At 49.4% G+C, this 24,011-nt stretch overlaps 1 protein-coding gene across 5 annotated transcripts in view; it reads right to left on the reverse strand.

The window, feature by feature from the left end:
• Nucleotides 1–24,011, reverse strand: part of ZNRF1 (zinc and ring finger 1) — a 99,539-nt gene that overhangs the window by 3,725 nt on the left and 71,803 nt on the right. For 4 of the 5 annotated variants that reach the window (XM_033434369.2, XM_033434368.2, XM_033434370.2 and 1 more), the window contains exons 2-3: nucleotides 9,958–10,053; nucleotides 109–214 (exon numbers count right to left, since the gene is read on the reverse strand). In XM_033434369.2, coding sequence (XP_033290260.1) covers nucleotides 109–214; nucleotides 9,958–10,053 — 202 coding nt within the window. Of the gene's footprint in view, nucleotides 1–108; nucleotides 215–3,305; nucleotides 3,800–9,957; nucleotides 10,054–24,011 lie in introns of those variants that run through there. The other variant, XM_033434372.2, reaches the window with a different exon arrangement.

Consider the following 24,011-nt stretch of genomic DNA (forward strand, 5'->3'; position numbering starts at 1 on the left):
GGGATGGGGTGGCTAGTGACAGTCTGCCCTTCTCTCCCCCCACCCACAGGGAACGGGCCCTCTGGGGTCTGCGGTGCAGCTAAGCTGGCCCTGCCGGCCCTCTCGTACCTTTTGTGATAAATGCACAGGCAGGGCAGCCTGGCTATCGTGTCCCCCTGAAGCAGCTCCTCCAGGCAGATCACACACTCACCCGCATCTTTAGTCAGCACGTCATCTGCAAAGGGGGGACAGAGGAGAGTGGGGGGTCAGTCACCAGCAGGCAGGGATCTAGGAGCTGCTTGGGACTGCATGGGTCACCTGAGTCAGCGAAAGCCCAAGAGAGACCTTGATGTAAAGGTCCTCACTGTGGACACAAGACACGCAAACCACACACTAACTACCTGAAGACAAAATGGGATTAATCACCAAGTAAGCGGCCTAGGCGATGAAGGACGAAAAAGGCTTGGAGAGGAGGAGACATGCAGCAGAGGCAGCACGAGACAGAATGGTTCCCTGAACAGACTTTCCCCCTAAACATACACACAGACCAGGTGCACTGGATTTCTGGTTTGGAAAAAATGGTGATGAGGAGAGTGGTACGAGGCAAGGGTGAAGGGAAGAAACGGGTACCCCAGCAAATACGCGTACATGTGTGTCCACGGCAGCATTATTCACAAGAGCCAAAGGTGGAAGCAACCCAAAGGTCCTCCAGCGGATGAATGGAGAAGTGAACCGCGTGGACCCACACAACAGCATATCCCCTCAGCCAGGAAAGGGGTGGAGAGCTGACGCCTGCTGCAACGTGGGTGCACCTCGAAAACATGGTGCCGAGTGGAAGGAGCCAGATGCAAAAGGCCACCTGCTTTCTGATCCCGTTTATGTGAAATGTCCAGAGGAGGCAAATTCAGAGACAAAAAAGTAGGTCAGGGGCTGGGGGCAGGGGGCACTAGGGAGTGACTGCTTAATGAGTAAGCGATTTTCCTTTGTTTTTCTTGTGGAAACGTGAGATCTCTTAACATGAGATCTACCCTCTTAATAAAAATGTAAGAGTACAGTCTACTATTGTACGGAAGCCCCATACCTGAAACTTTCTGCCAGTTGAATAGCAATTGCCTGTTTCCCCCTCCCCTGTCAACACTTCTACTCTCGGGTTCTAGGGGGCTGACTGCTTTAGATCCTTCATGTAAGTGGAGTCATGCAAGGAGCTCCTTCTGGGATGATGAAATGTTTGGAACTAGACAAGAGATGGTGTTGCACAACATTGTGAATGTCCCAAACGCCACTGCACTGTACATGTAAAAATGGTTACTTGCGTGTTATACAAATTTTAACTCAGTTAAATATTTAGAAAAGACACCCCACACCCCACCGGAAAAGAATGAATGGAAGGGAGCTGCTGCCCACCACGGCCCCAAGCGAAGCCATGGCCAGGACAGCCCGAGCACAACAGGGGGCCGAGCCAGCATCCCCTACGACACTTCTATGACATTCTGGGCACTGGTGACTCAGTGAATAAGCCACGGTCTCAGGATTCAAGAAACTCATAGCCTAGCAGGGGCGGTTGAACAAGAAGACGGAAATGAACAGCACAGGAATTCCTGGAAGTCTTACGACACACACAGATCCAGATGTGAGAAGTACGGGAGATGCCCAATCGGGGTGGGGACTGTTCAGGGAGGGCTATTCCGGGCAAAGGGGACAGCATCTGTGCATCTGGCAAGGCAGGACGTTTGCTGTAGTAGGTGCAGAGTCCTGGGGCCGTGGCGGGGGGGTAGGTGAGACCCACTTCCTGAGGACGGACTTGTATCCTGCTGTGCTACCTGGCCTTTATCTGGGTCACTGAAGGGCCTTGGAGACGCACTGATCACATCTAGTCTCCTGAAACTACTGGAAATGACTGGAAGAGCCCACAGATGGGGAGCCCGCTATGGAGGCTAATGCCGTGGTGCGGGAGAGATGAACTCAAGGCCGGCACCAGCAATGGGGGGAGGTGGATGGCATGAATTGGGGCAGCTGGGCAAACGGGGGCCAGGGGAGGGGAGTGCACACTTGTCAGAGCGAGAGGGAGCCAGGAGGAGGCCCAGCTTGGGAAGTAATGATGAGCTCAGAGCTGGGTGGTAGGCGCTGACCGGGCGTCTCCCCCAGGACGCGCTAATGGAAACCTGCTGGAGTCCATTCAAGTCCAGATCTGGGGTTTAGAGGAGAGATGTGGGCAACAGGGGTAGATGTGGGATAAAGAGCTTAGACAAATCTCAAGAAGGCAGACGACTGAACCCAGGTGAATTCTAATATTTGAAAGGCAGGTGAGAGAGGTGAAGTCAGCAAAAGGTTACCCAGAAGTTCTCAAAACCATAGGAGAAATACCCTGAGAACAGGTTCTGGATGTAAAGAAAGCAAAGCCTGAAGCAGGGCAACTCCCCACTTCTGAAAGATTTTAACCGATCGTGAACACTGCCAACGACACACACTGAGATTTCACGTGTGTTCAGTGAGCCTCGGATCTTACAAGCCAGGCAGGGTACACGGTGTTATTCCTGTTTTGCAGAAGGGGACACTGCAGCCAGAGAGCCAGACACCTTGCCAAAGTCAGAGGGCTCATGAATGGGGCAGGGCCAGGGACCCCCCGTGGGGCTGCCCTCCACCACTGCAGTTTCTTTGTGCCCTCTGATAACTTTAGTGGAAGGGGAAGCATCTGGGGCCCATAAAATGAGGATTCTTCATGGCCTAGAAGGGTATGGTGACTCAGAGCCCCCCATCAGGAACCCCAAGGAAAACAACTAAGATAGAGTCAACTCAATACTTAAGTCCTTATGCACAAGAGCTGGGAGAGAAGTCACTTTCTGCTTCCAGGCCACCAGGACAGCCTGTGGTCATGTTCTCTGTCAAGATCTGCCTAACCCAAAGCCCCAGAGCCCACCTGAAAGGGCGACGTGGAGGGAAGAGCAGACAGCACACAGTCGGTCTGCCACTGGAGTGTCACCTCAGACTCCAAACGTGGCAAGTGGCACATCTGTAAAAGGGTATGATCCCATTTTTAAAAAAGCACTAGATACCATACACATTTAAATATTTGTGTGTGTGTAAGCACAGGAAAAAGTCTGGAGGGAAACACATACTTTAATAGTAGTGGAGGAAAGGAGGATTAGAAGAAAAATATTTTTATATATTTTTGAATTGTTTGAACAGGCATTACTTTTATAATTAACAACCCCCAATAAAGAAACAGACTAGTGTTTTCATTTCACTCTGAAATGTATCAAAAGGATAATACGGATTGGTGGGTGGAGAGACGTGATAGAGCAAGTACAGTAAATGCACACTCTAGGTGGGGGGGATTTTGGTTTTCACTGCAAAACTCTCAACTTTGCTGTACGTTTGACATTTTTCATAATAAAATACTAGGAGGAAAAAACTCCAATAAAGACGGGAGGAAAAATAGACCAGCTCTGAGAAGGCAGTCACTGCAGACCTTCTTGGGCATTTATTCCCACTCTCTTTGCCTCCGGCATCTCATCTGTAAAGTGAGGATCTGGGATACAGCCCCTTCTCCGTGCTTCCCTCCTCACTTATGATTTCCTTGGGAACACAGCAACATTACTGATTCCGAATCAGCGTCCCCTTCTGATTGGTGAGTCAGCTGGGAGCCCAGGGGCAAGTCAGAATTCCCTCAGTCCCAGTTTTCTGCATGAGCTGCGCTCTGTCTGTCCTGCCAGGTCCAGGCTGGGATAGGGGGTGGGAGCCAGGCAAGGGGATGAGACCTGGGGCTTGCTTCTTCAGCGGGACTGGACTGGACTCTCCTCTCTTTTCTCGCTAGGTATCACTAGGGGAAGGGGAAGGAGAAAGAGGCACGAGGGCGGTTCATCTTCTTATCAAGGACTCAGAGTTGAGCACATGGAGGCTAGACACTGGACTTTTCTTACGAACAGTCGATCGCCACCACACAACCCATTACAGAGCATCTTCACGCACACTTAGCAGCCAGCCTGGGTCTGCAGCACGGATGGGAAGAACTAAACCGCACAGCTGCCTGCCAGGCTGGCACAGTGGGGAGCACATTTCACCAGCACCCAGAGCCCTGGCTGCAAAAGGCTGCCTGAGGGGTCCTGGGATGAAGAGGAGCCAGGGCTGGGACCCTGAGAGCACGGGGCAGCAGGGAGTGCTCACACCCAGCGCAGTGCCCGGGGAGCGACATCTCCCCACAGCGGAAGGCAGGAGCCCAAATCCAGCCACAGGCCTGAGTGGGTTGGGTAAAACTTCCCGTCCCGATCCCTGGGCTCTGGGAGTGAGCAGCCCCCAGGTGTCCCTGGGCGCCTAGCAGGCGAGGGGAAATGGCTGAAGCTGAAGCCTGGCTATCACCCAGACCCTACGAGGCTTCCGCACTGTTGTGATGGGAGCCTGCTGTCTGCTGTCCGCTGTCAGAGGACCTTGCAGTCTGAAGCCGGGGCACAAGTTAAGGCCACTCTGCAGATGGACCCAAACGCCCCCGGGCACCCGAGGTCCCTAGAGGAGGGGGGCTCAACCGATGCTGGCTGATGAGAACACAGAACCAAGCTGTGCTTTCTTCCCTTTTCTTACTGCCTCTCAAGCACCCACAGCCGCCAGCTGCCCGACACTGTGTGCAAAGCCAACGGCCCTGCCCACGGGCGAGTGCGGAAGTGTGCCTGGCCTGAGGGATGGTGCTGACGGTGCCAACGCCTGGCCCTCTAGCCAGCCCAGAGTGGCGGGTGATGCTCTCTGTGACAGCGCTGCGGTGGGAGGCGATGGCACACTTCTGCCCCCTCCCTGACAGCTGCCGTTTATCTGAGAAAAGTGATCGAGGAGGAGGAGGAGAAAAAGGAGCCCTCACTTCTTTGGGGCCAGCTGTATGCCACAAATGTCGCACACACATCTCAGTGAGTCCTAAAGACCCTGGGGGTGGGGGGTCTGTGCTTCAGCTCAGGCAGCTGGTAAGTGGCCATGACTCCCACGCCAAGTTCCTTCCACTTGGCCACCCTGCCTCCTTTCCTTAAAAGACCAGGCGGTAGAGTCTCTTCCTTGCGGCTGGAAACCACCACCCATCTCACAGACAGCTTCAGATCTTCCTCTTTGTGAACTTGGTGGAGGAACCTGGGTGCTCAGCATGAACAGGCCAGGCTGAGGGAGCTGTACTGCTGCCCTGCAGAGAGCACAGGCTCGATGTCCCCTGAGGGGACCCGCAGAGCTGCCGGCGGCATGGAGGGAAGGCTGGTGTGGTGCAGCTGAGCGGTGCCGTACAGAACCCACTTCCCCTGCTGCCTGATGGCAGTCACGGTCCTGGGAGGAAGGAAGGTGGGAGCCAGAGGGAGAATCCCCAGCAAATGACTCAGAAACAAAGTCTCCACCGCCAGCCTCATTTCCAGCCTAGGTGTGGAAGAGCCCAGGCTTGCAGACCCTTCGGCATGCGCAGAGGTGCTGGCCCAGCCTCCTGGGGGACAGGAAGGGGCAGTGCTACCACTGCCAGGCGTCGCCAGCTCCCTTCTTGGGAAATCTCCAGGCAAAGGGGAGACTTTGAGTAGACAGTTCCCCTACCAGCAGTGGCGTCTCCACCGCAACCCACAGACTGTGAGGCACGACCCAATTGTTCTGGATCCAATTGTTCTGACGAGATGGGCTGCGATCACGACAAGCAGAGCGGCTCCGCAGGGCTTCATGTTTACAGAGGCTGCCCTGTGACCCCATTCAGTCCCCTCTCCTCCGGTCTCCCTTCCACCCACTCCTCATTCACCCAGCGGCCTGCCGGGAGTCCTCCTCGCTTCCCTCCTGCAGGAGGAGCGCCCAGACAGACACCTCCAGACAGACACCTCGCAGCCAGACTCAGCCGCTGCTAGGCATCGAACAATAGCTCCTGGCAGTGCCCCACTGGGCTGGGCACACTCCCCGGCCAGAACCTGGCTCCCCAAGGCCCAAGAAAAGGCACTGCCATCCCAACCACAGGATCGCTGGGAGCAGAGACACAGGCCAAACAAGCACTATTTACACAGGTCTGCTGGCTGGGGCTAAACTAGCAGGAGGCATTCCTGCTTTGGGGGGAGCCAGATTCCCTTTCCTTTAAAGAAACCTTGTGTGACATTTATCATTTCAAGAGCCCTGAAGCTGGGGGCAATGACTGTCAGTAGAGAGGAGGGATGGATGGTCAGGACCTAAGAAGCAGGGCATGGGTCTGCGCCCCAGAAGAAAGCGAGGCGGGGAGGAACTTTTGAAGCTGCTTTGACAGCCATCAAGCTCTCTTAATACTGCTGGCAAATGGACCTGCCACACGCCAGACTCTCCCAGAGCCAAGGACCCCTGGCTGGTCCTGGCCAGGGTCTCCTCGGCTTTCAATGGACAATCAGTCATCTGTCACGACCCCCCTCCACTCCAGTACTGTGACTCTCTTCTGTTCGTAGCAGAATCAGGCCCCTCATCTCGAGGCTCGTTTTGCTGGCTGACCCGTATGATGGTCAAAACCTGAGTGCATGTTCTTGAGAATGCAAGTTCCCACATCTCAGAACCACAAACAGATATTGGAAAGGAAGAGAAATTACAAGGCCCAATCAAGCTGACCACATTTACCTGCAGAAAGGGGTCCCGGTCCCCCCAGCTCTCTCTCATCTTTGAGGGGTCCTGGGTTCAGAGCTGCCCACTGAAGAGAACGGAGGATAGAAGATTCTGCGCTCTGCGGTGCAGCTCCCTTCCCTACCCCTCCGAATGGGTCACCAGGACTCACAAACCAGGTGCCTGCCAAGAAGCACCAGTTACTGGCCTTCACATTTCTCTTGAGCACTGGGTAAACCAGTTAAACTAGTCTTGCCTTTCCAAAACTGGCTTTTTTTTTTTTTTTTTTTTAATCTGGCAGGTGGCTACTGGAGGCCTTCCAACCCACGGCTCAGGCCAACCCTCATAATAAGAAAAATACTACTTTCTATCTGTCTCATTTAGGAGGTTTCTACTCCCCCCCCCATTTGGTGGTTAACTAAATTTCATCTTATATAACCGCTATAAATTTCCTAAAAATTTCCCCAACTGGTGCCAGCAGCTACAGGGAGGGTGTGTGCATGTGTGTGCGTGTGTGTGCGCGTGTGCGCACGCGCGCGCGTGTGTGTGTGTGTGTGTGTGTGCAGATGGGAGTGACCAGGAATCCCAGTGAATTTTCACAAGAATATAGCACTTCTTAATCCACTAAGGAAGTCTCAGATTCTCCCCTTTCCAGAAAGATTCTGGGAGTTCTACACCTCACAAATGCTTTAAGTCTCTTCACTTTTTTCTTTTTTGGTAGAAGAGATAAAGCGAAGCTGGGGAGCTCAGGATGATAAGAAATCATTGGTAAAATACGTTACTGGCAAAACCAAAATAAATACCTAGAGGTCCGACCTGGGACTTCGGCCTAAGGCCCTGAAAGGCCTGTGCCTTATCTGAACTAAAACAGGCCCTAGACCAGCCCGGAGACTCACACTCCATATACAACCCCCAAGTGACAAATGCCTTTCTCTTATCTGGAAGGGTTCGGTGTCTTTAGAAAAGACAAAGGCTGAATGTGAGGAATCCAGCTGTGATGGAGGGGCCAGGCCACTGTTTCTGAAGCACTTTCCTCACCTTAAGACAAATTCCACTGATGGGACCGGGAACAACATGCCTTTCTTTGCCTCAGGTGGTAAAGGACTGGTTTTTGCAAAAGAGATCGTCCAGTTTAAAGCTTCTAATTTACACTCACACTCACACACTCTCTCTCTCACACACACACACACACACACACACACACACACACACACACACACACACACACACACACACACACACACACACCAAAGAGGTAGCTTTTCAATGAGAGGAAGGAAGAAGTGAGAAGAGACCAAGAACAGCCATGGTTATGCCTCAGACTGGTTGGCCAACCTCTGCTTCCTCTAAGGGGACTCCGACTCTGAGTGTGGCTTCTGCAGGCGACCTGTGCTCGGGCTGGGCTGTCAGGACTGCTCTCCAGGGCTGCCTCTCTTTGGAGGCAAAGAGGAAAGGCAAGGAGGACACCTACGGTGGCACCAGCACGTACGTGCTCACATGGAAGAGGTGCTGCAGGTATCCCGGGCAGTTCTCCGGGAGAGAAGCCCATACCCTCACCTCCCCCACTGTCCAAGCCAGGCATGTGGGTCCTCCTTACAGAGTGGCCCCAAGAGCGCTCTGCCCTCCACAGCTGCCCTGCAAAGTTCTCCCTCATGACGCCAAGAGCCCAGGCCTGTTGGGTGAGCCCACTCTGAGGCTGCTTTGTGTTCTCATGACAGCAAGGCAGTGTCCACAGAGAACTCTGCCCAGCGCCCCACGGGACAAAAAGCAGCCTTCACGGGGGTGCTGTGCACGTGGGAAATAAGTGAACACAGTTTCTGAGGCCACGGCGGGGGAGGGCTGTCAGCCGCGGGAGAAGACTCAGTCATCTCCCTCCCCGGTCCCAGGCAGAGACAAGGAACGAAGTGGAGCTGAGCATCTTCGACGAGCCTGACGGGGAGCCCAGAGCTTGAGGGACGAGACTCAGAGACTCAGCATCAGTCAGTCCCCAGGGATGGGACAGGCTGTCCCCTGGGGAGAATGGGGGCTCCCTGGACAACCAGGGAGGAGAGGAAAGGGAAGGACACCTGGGCTCAGAGATGGCAAAGGTCACCAGACCACGTGTATCTGAGACAAAGGGTAACTGGCCAGCCGGCCCACGTCCAGAATCTGTTGGCGGTGCAAGAAAACAGATCAGAGAATAGCAGGACGTGTCTTCAGGAGAATCAGGTAATCAGATTCGTCAGATTAATTTCGCAGGAACAATCTGGAATTATCTGGCCTACACAGGTGGGTCTGAGGAGGCAGGAGCCCAAGGAAGGTCTGTAAGGAGAGTCGACCTGGGAAACCTTCATGGACAGGATGGGGGTCAGGTGATGCGGGCCCACCTCCTGCCCAGCCCTGGGGCCCTGAGAAATCTCAGCGCTGTTTTCCTAAGCATCGCCGTGACTCTAACCTACAAGGGGTTGGGGTCAGGTCGGGCACACCCCTCTCAGATCCAGTGCCCATTCTCGTAGAAGACACAGTTCTCTGGGGAACGTGGTTTGAAGACCAAACTAAGCACGTAAGGATGGAAAGCCCAAGAGTCACTGGCAGCACAGGGTGCAAGGAACTCAAGAGCAGACAGTCCACTTCAGAAAAGGATGAAAAGAAACCCAGGGATGGCCTTGCATCTCTCGGGGCGGCTGTAACTTCCTGAGCACTGACCATGTGTCAGGCTCCGGACTGAAAGCTTTTATGTGTAATATCTCACTTTATTCTGACAAAAATCCTACGAAGCCTGTACTGAAATCCCCATTTTAGGGACCAGAAAACCAAGGCTCTGCAAACTGAGCACTTGTTCAAGACCGCACAGCCAGTAAGTAAGTGGCCAAGGCAGGCTCTGAACCCAGAACAGTTGAGCTCCAAGCCTCCCCCAAAGTAAACCAGGCAGGTGCTGACCCTCGTTCTGTCCACAGAGGTGCCGTGGCAGGGGCGTTTCACTGAGTCCCCCGTTGTACTCACTGCTCAGCCCCGCGGCCGCCTCCAAGGCAGGAAGCAGCACAGCCTCGGGGCAGCGATGAGGTGGCAGGTCAGCATTCTCAATCCCCAAAGGTGTCCACAAATCACACCTACTCTACTGTGGAGAGTCAGGCTGAAGCACTGTGTGCAAGGCACAGCCCAGACTCCCTTCCCCACAGAGGGCTGGCGCTCCCGCTGGGCCCTCTGCTGTCAGCTGTGTGACCAAGGCCTGTCTCCCGACCACAGGGGCAAGGAACTAAGTGGGTGGAAGAAAGGGCAGGGCTAACTGGCCACCCAAGGGACTTCCAGACCCCGTCCCTATGCCTTCCTCCCTGCTCCACTCCTCTTGCTGGAAGGCGGGGTGGACATGCTGCCCAGAGCCACGGAGGCTGCAAAGACCCTTGCTCAGAGCTCCCCCCACACCTCCCGCCCCAGCTAAGCCCTTACCGTTGTAGGAGAGGCGAGGTTTGCTCAGACACATTATAAAGTGCATTTCCATCTCGTCGGAAGCCACAGACTTAGAGCAAATGGGGCACTTGAAACCTGAAAAAGAGGAAATAGAATGAAATGTTTTTTTCCAAACCAAACATATCCATCATAAATGTGGAAACTCTTAGGTGACCCTGGCCATTGTGGGGTCAGAGTCAAAATGGCGAATTACAGTCTAGATACATCCTACCGCCTACTTCTTCATTAAAGGCAGGTAACATGTTGTTTTCTGATTACAGCCTCCAATTCCCATTTTTTCACTGGGGCTCACCCTTGTCATGCCCCTTGCTGAAGTTTATCAGAAGTCACTGACAGCTGATTTGAGTTTTATTTTCTTTTAGACCCTCTCCCCTTTCCCAAGGGGGTCCAGTGGGCAACGGGGACAGGGAGGCATCGATCTAATCAAGGCAACCAAATAATCTGTCTTTGAATAATAAGAGTTAAATTTAACATCCTTCCGCCTCCCAGCCCTCAAACCACTTGGCTGGATCACCTGTGGCAGGAATCCCTATAGTCCTGGGCGCCTCCATCCCTCATCCAGAGCATTTTTCCTCCCGTGGCTCGGGCAGCTGTCCTCCGAGAGTGTGCGAGCCACAGGCGGCCCTCCAGAGCGCTCCCAGATGCCACACATGCCTTGGCCATATGCCACCAAGAGTAACAGCTGTTTCACAACGATAGGCGACAGACCCTGCTGTTTTATTCCCAAGGAAGTTTGCTTACACACTCAGGGAGCTTCATCGGAACTGTATCAGTATTGGAGACTTTGGTTGAGAATCTTCTGAGCTGAACTCCATTAAGTAAACCTAGTCCTTTGATCTATTTTTTAATAAATTATTTTTTGACCTATTTTTATAGATAAATACAGACCCACTATTTTCAATTTCCCCCATTTTACTTTTATTAAAATTGCTTTCAGGGCTTCCCTGGTGGCGCAGTGGTTGGGAGTCCGCCTGCCGATGCAGGCGACACGGGTTCGTGCCCTGGTCCGGGAAGATCCCACATGCCGCAGAGCGGCTGGGCCTGTGAGCCATGGCCGCTGAGCCTGCACATCTGGAGCCTGTGCTCCGCAACAGGAGAGGCCACAGCAGTGAGAGGCCCGCGTACCGCAAAAAAAAAAAAATTGCTTTCAAATGGGGAATTCCCTGGCGGTCCAGTGGTTAGGACTGTGTGCTTTCAATGCCGAGGGCCTGGGTTTGACCCCTGCTCGGGGAACTAAGATCCCACAAGCCGCACGTTGCAGCCAAAAAATAAAAAATAAAATAAAAATTACTTTAAAATGGATTACTTCTTTTCCATTCTACCAAAAAGATTGAAAAGTTATCTATTTACTTGTCCACATTGAATTTTAAACATCACAGCTGCTCCCTTTTGTGACCATACTCCCTACTTTCTCAGTCTGGAATTCCTAGGTCAAATACAGCACATTAAAATACTGTTGTAAAGATCAGACTCTTCTATTAATTTGCAGTCAAAATGTCCCACGCACAGTTTCACTGGATGCTGGTAATATCTATCAGCAATATTTACTATGAGGCGAAGGTTCATGTTGACTGTTAGCTGCTCCAGGAGAAGAGGAGTTCACACCTTCACCAGTGTCCTTCCCGAGGGGAGTCGCTCATTCTGTATGGAAAGCTCTGCACTCTGGCAGCTGGTGGTGCTCAGACAGGAAGCAAGCTGGCTCCCACGTTCCCGTGTAGGGCACAAGCACTTTGCTTGAAGTCTTCTCCAAACCCTCCTCTCTTCAGTGACAATGCTCTGAGCTACAGGACCAGACAGAAAATCCACAGTCCGGTTCACTCCAGGCAATGTGGACCTCAGACTCCGTGGCACCGTTCCCATTCCTCCAACCCCTTTCCTCAAAGAGCTTTAGCATCTAAGTGTCTTGGCTAAAAATTCTTGGAAGTGCTACCATCCCAAGGACTCTGGCCAAGCTTTGAGAAAGGGCTGTATTTTCTGATCTCTGGATGCTTTTGAATCCATTAATGACAAAACCAGAAGACAGAAAAGAAACGTGATGGGGGAGGGTCCATCCCCAGTTTCCTGGCACAGGTGAGTAATGAACTCGAGTCTGGTAGAATGAGGATGCTCTTCACATCTAACCTAAGTCCCTCTGTACCCTTGAATCTACCCTCATGGCTGTGCCCTGCAAATAAACCAATACTTAAATAACATTCCATAGAATGACCAGCCATTGGGAGATTTGTTCACCCTTTTTTCTGACTCAAAAGACCAAGGTTGGGTCTTCCCTGGCGGTCCAGTGGTTAAGACTCCACGCGCTTCCAATGCAAGGGGCACGGGTTCGATCCCTGGTCGGGGAACTGAGATCCCAACATGCTGCGTGGTGCGGCCAAAAAAATAAAAATAAAAAATTTATTTAAAAAATGTTTTAAAAAGACCAAGGTTTTGCAACCCTTTGACTACAGGATGCTTCCACATTAAACTTGCTAAGTTAGCACGCTGTCTGCAGGCTGAGGGCTCAGGGCTGCAGGCAGGCCAGGATGGACGTGCTCCTGACAGGTCCTCTAACACTATGTCCTGATGCAGCCACTGGGAGGTGGTAAAGTGATTTCTTACTAAAGAAAAGCCCTTCACCTCGTACATTACTCACTTTTCTGATAACTCAGAACAGAGTCATTGTTGTTGCTACAATAGCATCATTCAAACCCTCACATCCCAACGTGATTCCTTGAGTACAGGAGAGGGGTCGAGTTACAGCTACCGTGCTGGGAAGAAGGCCACCCCACAAGAAGTTCTAGGAAGGAATGTCACCCGATGTTTATGTCCTAGGAAAAAACAAGTTGAGACTCACAGGTTTAGACCAATCCTCTCACTGTACAGATAAAGAAAGAGACCCCAGTGAGGCCATCAGTCAAACAATTTAGGGGCGGAGCTGAGACCAGAATCAGATTTCTTAGCTCCCAATCTAAAGTCCTTGCCATTAGGGAAGAAAAAGCTGACCGCAGGTGTGATATTGTGATTTATAGTCAGAAGTATACATTTGGTCTTTGTCCGGTTTCTGGCATAGAGCTCCTAAAACCCTTGGAATTCCCTAAGACCAATTATATTTGGTTTTCTGTCATCACTTCCTGAAATAGCTCCAGAGCCAAAGGTGAAAGGATGAAAAGGAGTGTCTTGTTATTCATAACCAGCCCCTTTCAACCACACCAGAGTTTATGTTAATGAGGTGACTTCTGGAAAGCCCTAGTTAACCTAAGGATGGGGGCTGGTTGCCAAGGGAACCAACCCTGTGATTAGAGGACTGGAACTTTCAGCCCCACCCTCGACCTGGAGGTTGGATCAATCACCAACGGCTAATGATTGAATCAATCATGCCTATGTAATGGAGCCCCCATAAAACTCCAAAAGGACAGGGTCTGGAGAGCTCCCGCGCCGGCGCACACATGGAGATCTGAGAAGAGTGGTGTGCCTGGAGACAGCGTTGGCCCTGTGCCCTTTCCCCACACCTTGCCCTGTGCTTCTCTCCCCTTGGGCTGTTCCTCAGTTACATCCTTTTATAATAAACCATTGATCTGGTAAGTAAAATGTTTCTCTGAGTTCTGGGAGACACTCTAGCATATTAAACAAATGTGGGGGGGGCATGGGAACCTCCAATCAATAGACAGTTGGGCAGAAGCAGAGGTGACAACCCGGGCTTGTGATTGGCATCTGAAGTGGGGGCAGTCTTGTGGGACTGAGCCCTTGACCTGTGGGATCTGATGCTATCTCCAGGTAGATGCTATTAGAATTAAGCTAATTGCTTGGTGGTGTTGGGAAACACATCTCGGAAGAGGGTTTTAAAAAAGAGGTGGGCTGGGAAATATTATGTCTTGCAGGAAGCACCACTATAGTAGGGAGAGACCTATATTCTAATGAAAGCAGGGTCATTACCACTTGCATCACCTAACTCTGCATGTGTGTGTGTGTGTGTTTGTGTGTGTAAGGCTCAAAAAAATAACTCAGGGTCTGTCATGACTGGGAAAGACCAAGATAACCTGGCTTTTCCAGCCTCAAGACCTTGGCAAGTTATCTACTCTCCCTGGACCTCAGTTCTTCATCTGAAAAAGAGACATTTGCCTCCCTTTTGAGGATCAAATGAGATGAGAAACCTGAAAGCACACTAAAAAGAAGCTAAACAAATGAACAGTGGTATCATCATCATCAAGCCAGGCAGTGCTTGACAAGGAGGAAGGAACAGGCTGGAGAAGGGATTTGGGGGGTGGGCTGAGAGATGGGGGTGACGGACCAGCAGGGCACATTGGCCACAGGTCATGCAAAAGTGTGCTGGGGGTGGCCAGCGGCCATCACTGCTGGTCGCATCTCTTCAGAGCACAGAACTTCGGAGCACTGTGTGTGGCACTTTCTGTATAGCCGACGTGGCACTGAACACACTGAGGTCCCGCCCACTTGTGCACATGATGATAAATAACAGCTTGCATTTACGTTGCTATGGGAAGCCACTGGGCTTTACGTGTCTTCTCATTTGCCTGAATATGAGGTAGGTACTAACGTTAACTCTGTTTTGCAGAAGAGGACACCAAGGTAGGTCACTTGCCCAAGGTAACGCAGCCAGAGCGCCAGAGCTGGCACACAACCAGGAAGTCTGACCACCCAGTGTGCACCATGTTCCCTGGGCTGTGGGACAGGCTGACTGGTACAGAAGGAGGAGACACATGGCAAAAAGGATGTGAGGGCTTCTCTGGTGGCGCAGTGGTTAAGGATCCGCCTGACAACGCAGGGGACACGCGTTCAATCCCTGGTCCGGGAAGATCCCACATGCCGTGGAGCAACTAAGCCCGTGCGCCACAACGACTGAGCCTGCGCTCTAGAGCCCATGAGCCACAACTACTGAGCCCATGAGCCACAACTACTGAAGCCCACGAGCCTAGAGCTTATGCTCCGCAACAAGAGAAGTCACCGCAATGAGAAGCCTGCACACCGCAACGAAGAGTAGCCCCCGCTCACCGCAACTAGAGAAAGCCCGTGCACAGTAACGAAGACCCAACACAAATTTTTATAAATTTATAAAAATTTATTTTTATAAATAAATTACCAAAAAAAAAAGAATGCAAAATGCTGCAAAGACACAAGGTAGCACCAACTATTCACCTCAAACCTTCCACATCACCCCAGCAATTTCTCCTGAAGCACCCATGGTCCTGGATAATCTCATAACCTGTAACAAAACTGATAATTTTTTCCCGGGAATTCTGTTAATATGGAAGGACAGAGCTCTGTTTTCCACTCGGGCACTGAGCCTATAGCATTGGTTCTAAGACACTGAGTTTGCAAATTACCTTTTAAATGGAAAATAAAGGGCAAAAGGTAAGAGGGATGGAAAAATATGGAGAGCCTCGAGGCGGGGGTGGGGGGTGGGGAAACTAGTGTCCCCACCTTCTTTCCCAAGAGGTCATCCAGTGATCAAAATGGATGTTACCACTCTCCCACCCCAATCTTTTCTCATAACTGTCCAGTCACGATTCAGCATCAATAGCCCTATGTAATAATAAATACCATGATGTTTACGAGCCATCTGAAGGTTAAAAGAATTCTAGGAAATTTTGATACCATTTTGGAAAAAAGTCCCAACCGAATTAAAATCAGCCCCGCAAACAAAGATCAAACAACGGTCCACAAAGTCATCCGATCAACACGATTTCTGTCAATTTTCATGAGACCTCATCAGCACTCAGAAAACACGGGTTAAGAGATGCTTCGTGAGAAAGCAAGCTACAGGTGGAGTTCTCAGGACACTCCCCAACTGCGCTGAGACTAGACTCTACCCATCATGCCCTGGAAGCCAGGCGAGCAGACAGCACGTGCGCCCAGCTGCCTTCCTCTCTCCTGCCTAATCTCTTTTCAGAGGCAGCCCTGCCCGCATTCTGTCCTTAACAACTGACAGCGTGAAGGGAGGTGTCGGCTAGCTCAGGCTTGCCAGCCAAGCCTGACACCGGTTCCCCTAAGCCTTTGCTCCCACCAGGCTGTGGCAGAGACAGGGAACTCACCCGGTTCCTAGTCCTTTTCTGCCAGCCTCTCAAAATGAGGGAGGAATGAATGACAGAGCACCGAGGGGGAATTTGTCTACAATCTCCCAATTCTGTGCTGGGTGGGCTCTAACAAGCAAATGCTGCTGCAGGATCCCCCCACCCCCAATCAATGAGAGAGAGAGATCCTAATGGAGACCTCATCTTCTTTCTTCCTCTCATCATCAGATCAGCCCAAGGTTATGCAGAGAGGTGATCAGCCAGAGCCCAGTTGCTTCCTGTCTTTCAGCAAGCGTCTGGCTTAAGTGGGGGAATCCTTGCCATTCGACCGGCTGGACCAGAAACCGAATCTCCCGAGAAGAGACAAGCCTGCACCTGGTGCAGGGCCTTAACCCTGTTACCACCGGGCCAGAGGGAGGTGGTGTCAGGCAAGTGAACCAAGAGTGACCCAGGAATGCACACATGGCCATGTGCATCCAGCGTCTTCCTGGGTCAGGTTAATTGGGCCCCTTGGACTCCACCCAGGTGCTTCCATTTGACTGAGAGAGCAACTGAGGAAAGGTCGGGGGCAAGCCGCTCAAGTTACAACAATTCTCTCAAGCCTCTACAGAATTTATCGTGCAATACAAGGTTTTTCTCATTTTCCAGAACGGCAACCTTCTCCTTTAAGACCTGATTCTTGGGCAGGCAGGACATGTGCTCTACACGTTGCCCCAGTTCCCTCTCAGACCCTCCCTCCTATGCTGATGCGCTATTTTAGCCCTGCCCCAGTTCTGCCTGTCTCTGGGATCACCTAAAGGGAGAAGAATCAAAAGGAGCAACCAGGGTAAAGGAAGCCACGCTATGCAGGCAGGCCCTATGTCTGGGTGAGGGGCTGATGTAACTTCTCTCACCTAGGGGCGCAGGGAGTCCCACCCCCATACTCCATCCCTACCATCCAGTTCCTAGTTTCCAGTGTAGGTTTTTCCCTCTCACATCCTTGTGGTGCTTTGAGACTTGACTAAATGAATTTTATTAAATGGGATTTATTACAAATAAAAGGTCAAGGGGTAATACCGGATGGCTTTCTTTTACAATTCTGTACCGAATGTGTCCCCAAGAGCAGAGGCTGTATCACATTCTACACACACACACACAGACACACACACACACACACACACACACACTCACTCTCTCTCCCTCTATCAAAGAAATAACTGGAAACCAATGCACAATTTATCAGTTGCTGATGTCTGGTTCAGTCTCTCCTGGAAAACATTCTGGACTAGGGACAGGCCCACCAGTTCTGACTGTTGCTTCTTTCAACACCTCTCTTCTGGACTCAGCCTCTAGATTCCATTCTAGGGTCTGGGGCTCACCTGTTGCCCCAGAAGCCAATAAAATTCTCATAAGCAGGTATGAGGAGAGAGCCACACTGATACTTAAAATCAATTTAATACATTAGTGTGTGTGTGTCTGTGTGTGTATTTAACTTATCTGTTGTGTTGGTCAACTTTATGTGTCAACTTGACTGGGTCATGGTGTGTGCAGATACTTGGTTAAACATTATATCTGGGTGTGTCTGTCAGGGTGTTTCTGGATGAGATTAACATTTGAATCAGTAGACTGAGTAAAGCAGATTGCCCTCCCTAGTAATGGCATCATCCAATCTGTGGAAGACCTGAAGAGAATAAAAAGGCAGAGGAAGGGAGATTTTGAGCTCTCTGCCTGTTTGTTTGGGGACACTGCTATTCTCCTGCCCTTGGACTGGGTTGTACACCATAGGTTTTCTCCTGGTTCTCAGGCCTTCAGACTCGGGCTGGAACTAAAGCTGGTGGGCTTTCCTGGGTCTTCCGCTTGCAGACAGCAGATCACAGGACTTCTTGCTACCATAACTGCATGAGTCAATTCCTTATAATACCAATAAATCTCTTTATCTATATCTCCTATTGGTTCTGTTTCTCTGGAGAACTTTAATACATTTGTTTATTAAAATGCCAAACATTAAAATTTAAAAGATTGACAACAACAATGTTGGTGAGGGTGTGGACCAACTGGAACTCCCATATTGTTGGAGGGAGTGTAAAAAGACACAAGCACTTTGGGAAAAGGTCTGGTAGTTCCTTGTAAGACAAAACACACACCTAGCCTAACCCAAGAATTCCCATCTAAATATTACCTAAAAGAAACGAAAACATATGTCTACAAATAGATATTTATCAGAATGTTCATCACAGCCTTATTCTTAACAAGAAAACCCAGGAACAACCCAATTGATCATCAACGGAATGGATAAATAAACTGTGGTATAATCAGGGAATGCAACAGAACACTACTCAGCAATAAAAAGCATGAACTACTGATACATGGAACATGGATGAATATTAAAAACATGCTGAGTGAAGGGCATGAAAGAGCACATAGAATTGTACAAAGTTCTATAACAGGGAAGCTAACCTCTGGTGGAACAAATCAGACCAGTGGCTGTCTCTAGGGGGTAGCAGTTGGGGCAGAGATTGATTGAAAAAGGGTTCAGAGAACCTTTTGGCAGGATGAAAACGTTCTGTGTCGTGAGGAGGGTTTGGGTTACACACATGCATGCATTTGTCAAAATTCAGTGAATGTACACTTAAGATTTGAGATTTCATTGCTTGTAAATTTTACCTCAACGAGAAAAAAAGTGTAAACAAATACTGAACTATAGTTAATGACAGGCTGAATGAAGCATTTAGAGGGAGGTGTACTAATGTCTGCATTAGAACAAAATGCATTAAAAAGTAAGATGCATAAGTTAAACTTCTTTCCACTTTTCTGTATGTTTGAAATTTTCATAATAAAACACTGGAAAAGGTGTCATTTGATAATTTACTTTTTCCTTTCTGATTTTGGATCTGTTTTATCTCTTTTCTTGCCTAATTGCTATGGCTAGGACTTCCAATACTATGTTAGATAAAAGTCTGTCTGGGTATAGGATTCTTGAGTTGCCTTCCTTTTTTAGTCAGTGGTCTGTAGATAAAATTCTACCACCTTTCAGCTTCTTGGTGTTGCAAATAGAAAATCTGATGCCAGTGTGGTTCTTTTTCCTTTGTAAATAATGTGTTCCTTTGGCCTGAAAGCTTGGAAGACTTTTCTTTGCATCCTAAAGTTAAGAAATTTTACTAGGATACACTTAGATGTATTTTACTTGTTTCCCCTAGTGGTAAGTCAGGAGTGCCGTTCACCAAATATTTCTAGCTTTCCTCCTTCCATCTATAGGGGAGGACCATACTTGCTTCCCTCTGAAGTTAAAAGTGGAGTTGTGATTTGCGTTGGCCAATGAAATAGGAGCAGAAGTGATCTGTGCACTTCCAAGCCAACTTTAAGTACTAGTTCATGATTTACCATGTTGAGATGAAGCCTCTATCACCTTTTGTTCCTGAATAACAACAATGAGCAGAGCCCCCTCCTCCCAGACCTATACTGGCTACTGCATTATGGGGGAAAAATAAACTTGTTGAGTTAAACTACTGAGGTTATGGACTGTTTGCTATTACATTTTAACCTAGTCCTAGCCTGTCCTGACTGATATGCCCTTCCTTTACCTTTTTCTCCTTTTAGCACTCCTATTACTGGTATGTCAAGTGTCTTGGTTCCATCTTCTGGGTCTCTTGCCTCCTCTTCCATAACTTCTCTGTCTTAGCATTTGCTCAGAAACTCAGCCTTTCTGACTCCTCTGAGCCCCACCTGCCCCTGCTTGCTGAAAGAGGTCAATGGTTGGCATCAGAATCAAAGAGATGAGACATGCGTTCTGGTCACACCTTCCCAGAATCCTCTCTGCCTGGATATCCATATTTCCCTCTTTTAAATACACATTCTCTTTGTATCAGCAACAATCCACACACCTGTCATTTTCAACGTCTATGCATTCTATAGTGATAATATATTGTGCTTAGCTATTTTCTTCTGTGGGTGTTTAGATTCCCAATTTTTGCCTACTATAAAGATTCTCTCAGTAGTGATCTCTATTCTCTACTCTAAGCATGGTAGATTCCACTCCCAACAAGATTCTCTCAGTAGTGATCTCTATTCTCTACCCTAAGCATGGTAGATTCCACTCGCAACATATTTTTGCTGTTTCTGAATTGTAGGCTGACTGGTTTGGAAGAAAGAAAATTATATTAGGAGTCAGAAGAAACAGGCTCTCCCAATCACTAAGTCAGGTGGCCTTGTACAAGCTCCTCAGCAATATTTGCATAGTGTCCTGCCTACTGTCCAATATAGTTCTAAAACCCAACCAAAGGTGGATGTGTGAGTGCTCTGTGCAGAGCAAAGCCATGTGAAATGTGATGTGGCCATTTTACTTGGCTGCATCCAGTGCAACTTGAATATACTGAGGCTTGCTGGTAAATCTGGCTATTTGAGGAAATTCACAAATTCTTCAGGCAAAGAACTGCAAAATGAGCTGACACTACACAATGTATTTTGTGGACTCTAAGATGCCATCAATTTTAACAGGCACCAGTATGACGCTCCGAGAGAGAGAAAAAAGCTGTCAATTATAATTTGAACATGTGATTATATGACACATCCTGATTTAAAAGTTAAATTGTGTTTAGTTGTTAAACTGTGACATGGACGTGCCTTAGAATCAATGAATATATGAAAAACACATATGTAAATATTTTAAAAATATACAGACTGAATCCCAGTCACATACTCAATACGTCTGTCCTGTTCATTTACTACAAAGGAGAACAGGCTCAATGACGTATCTACAGTGGGAACAAAGGGAAGAGCTGCAGGCTGTGCACATGGACGTGTGCCTGGTGACTTCAAACCCACCTGCTGCCACGGCAAGTCTGGGCTGCGCTCCTGCCAGGTGGAGCCCAACACCAGCATTCCAGCCAAGAGAAGAATGGGCGAAGCGTTTGCCAGGAGCAGGAACTACAGCTACTAATTGGTCTTGTTCCCTTTGACCCTCTAACCCATTTCTTCCAGACAGAGGCCCTGGAAGGACTGTTTAGGAGAGGGATTATGGGGAGGGGGGCAAGTAGGGGCATGATAGTCTGATGATCTGAGCCTGAGCAGGTACAAACACAAAAAAGATGCAAGTCTCCGTGTGAGAGTGAGCAAGTTCCCAGCTCCTGAACAGGAAACATGAACGTCAAATGATAATCCCTTGTCACATGGCCTACCATGCTTGGGCAAGCTTAGGGGCATCCAATCATGACTCAAAAAGTGTGGATGTGGTTTCCAGATGAACATCTGGCTTTTATTTTAGAGATGTCTTAATCAAAGGATAGACTGTATGTTAAAAGAGCAAGATGGTCTAGTATCCAAAGGGCAAGCCAGAGTTTCTTCAAATGCTTAAATATTAGGGATTACCTAAAGCCAGGCAATAGGATAGACAAGTCTGGCCAGGAAATGTCTAGTTACTTAGCTGGATACCATGCTTTCCTCTCAATGGCCATCCCCCCTTCATTCCAATCCCCAACACACCCATGCCCCCTGGATCCAACACCCACAGCCGCTGCTGGAGGGGGCTTTCTGGTGTTTGGGCAATGCCAGAGCACATCTTAGGAGTAGGCAGAATTCCCCAGCCTTTTCTTCACAAATTCAACAGCACTGAGTGGGGCCAAGGACCACCTTCCCTCAAAAAAGACAAAGGGAACGTAAACACCTGGGTTTTAGGCAAAGAAGGCAGTTATCTCCCCCAGCGGAGGTGGACTGCCTCCACGTTAACCACAGAAAAGGAGCCTCACTTCTCCCGATTCTAGAGGGGCATGCGGTCTGCGCAAGACACCAGTCATGCAGGTCTAGCCTCACTCACAATAGTTGCCCTCAGCAGACTTTCCCAGAGAAACAGGCCTATGCTGGGAATTGCCCTATTGCTGGCCTATATCTTTTCCAAGTCCTGGGGCCTTTTTTTTTAACATTTTAATTTTATTGAAATATAGTTGATTTACAATGTTGTGTTAGTTTCAGGTGTACAGCAAAATGATTGTTATACATATACATATATTCATTCTTTTTCAGATTCTTTTCTCGGGATTTCCCTGGTGGTGCAGTGGTTAAGAATCCACCTGCCACTGCAGGGGACATAGGTTCGACCCCTGGTCCAGGATGATCCCACATGCCACAGAGCAACTAAGCCCACGCGCCACAGCTACTGAGCCCGCGTGCCACAACTACTGAAGCCCGCGCGCCTAGAGCCCGTGCTCCACAACAAGAGAAGCCACTGCAATGAGAAGCCCACACACTGCAACAAAGAGCACCCCCGCTCGCCACAACTAGAGAAAGCCGTGCACAGCAACGAAGACCCAACGCAGCCAAAAAAAAAAAAAAATTGGCTACATTAAGAATTAAAAAAAAAAGAAGATTCTTTTCTCATATAGGTTATCACAGAATACCAGGTAGAGTTCTCTGTGCTATAAGTCGTGGGGTCTTTGTTGATATACTTAAATTTTCCAACCTTCAAGTAACTTTTTTTTTTTTATGGTGTGTTTGTTTGGAGGTGGAGGTGGAGGAGAAAAGGAGATTTAGGAAAGGGAAAAGGACAAAAAAGGAAAGTTTCACACATAATCCATACAGGACCAAGAGTTTATTTCTGGGTTCCTGAAGGCATTGTCCATCCCCATGCCCATACATACGCCTGATAGAGATTTTTCACTGACAAGAAGGAAAACACTTGAACACACTATTAGATCATGTTCAGCAAGTATCTGACTCACCAGGTGCATGGACATGACACACATCTAAGTGACTGCTCATACTAAAAAATGCCATTTTCCTAGCACTGCAGAACTTGCACCTGTTCATGCCGACAGCCCTGGCCTTCGTGTCACCGGAGGTCTGCTAGAAGGCTCCACCACAGCTCCCAATATAATCTCAGGATGCAGAACACGTGCTGCTGTATTCACTCCATAAAAACTATCAGCTCTGGCTTGGGCCCTGGCATGCAGCAACACTGCAGGCTGAGCTTGGTTATGTTATTTAGCAAAATGAACACTGGCTGGCTTCTTGCCTGGACCTAGACCTGGTCCCTTCTCAGCAGGGCATCCTCTGGAGGAAGGAACTCAGAGGATACGGTCCTGTCGGCCACAACTGTGCTTTGAAATGGCACCTAGGGCTTCCCTGGTGGCACAGTGGTTGAGAGTCCGCCTGCCGATGCAGGGGACAGGGGTTCGTGCCCCGGTCCGGGAAGATCCCACATGCCACGGAGCGGCTGGGCCCGTGAGCCATGGCCGCTGAGCCTGTGCGTCCAGAGCGCTCTGCAACAGGAGAGGCCACAACAGTGAGAGGCCCGCATACCGCAAAAAAAAAAAAAAAAAAAAAAAAGACACCTAAAGAGGCAGAAGCCAAGAGAATAGAATGGCGTTGTTCTGAGAGCTCAAGAGCAGTGGAGTGATCAATCCTATGAAAGAGAACTGTCAGGGTAAGAGAAGACCTTCATGCTTCAGTGTTTGCTTTTCTGTCATCCACAGCTTTGAGTACCACAGAGAAAGAGACGGGGAGACCCTAGAGAGCTATGAGGTACTGACCAGTGAGTTTAAAAAGTATTTCCCATGGACCCTCCAGACACAAAGCATGGGCAAGAAGGGTCATCGATTCTAAGCTCCCTGAAACAATGAATGACTTCTATCAAGACATGGAAAGTGCGCTATTATACTAGACTGGTTCAGACTACTTGGGAGCCTGGGAGACAAAAATGGGAGCGGGGGATGCAGGGGAGCAAGGAGGGCAGAGGAAGAGATTCCAACGTGGTAGCAAGAACGCGGCACTACCTCCTAAATCTTTACTCCTAATAGTTCCAAGGTTAAAAGAAGTCTGGGATCTCCTAATGGTACATAGTCTGGCTGGCTGGCAAGCAAAATATTAGTAATATGCTGTTAACATGAAAACCAAGTACATGTTAGTGGACAAAATAGTAAGCCACTAAGCAGTCTCTGTCCTGGACCTTACACATGTATGTTTATGGGGAATGGGAAGGCCACGCCAACTGGGAATTAAATTCTTTCTTCACTTTGCTATTTTGCCTCGATGACTATGTTTACATAGGTTTTGACATTCCCT

Source organism: Orcinus orca, chromosome 20, assembly GCF_937001465.1.
Source record: "Orcinus orca chromosome 20, mOrcOrc1.1, whole genome shotgun sequence".
In the NCBI taxonomy this organism is placed as follows: Eukaryota; Metazoa; Chordata; class Mammalia; order Artiodactyla; family Delphinidae; genus Orcinus; species Orcinus orca.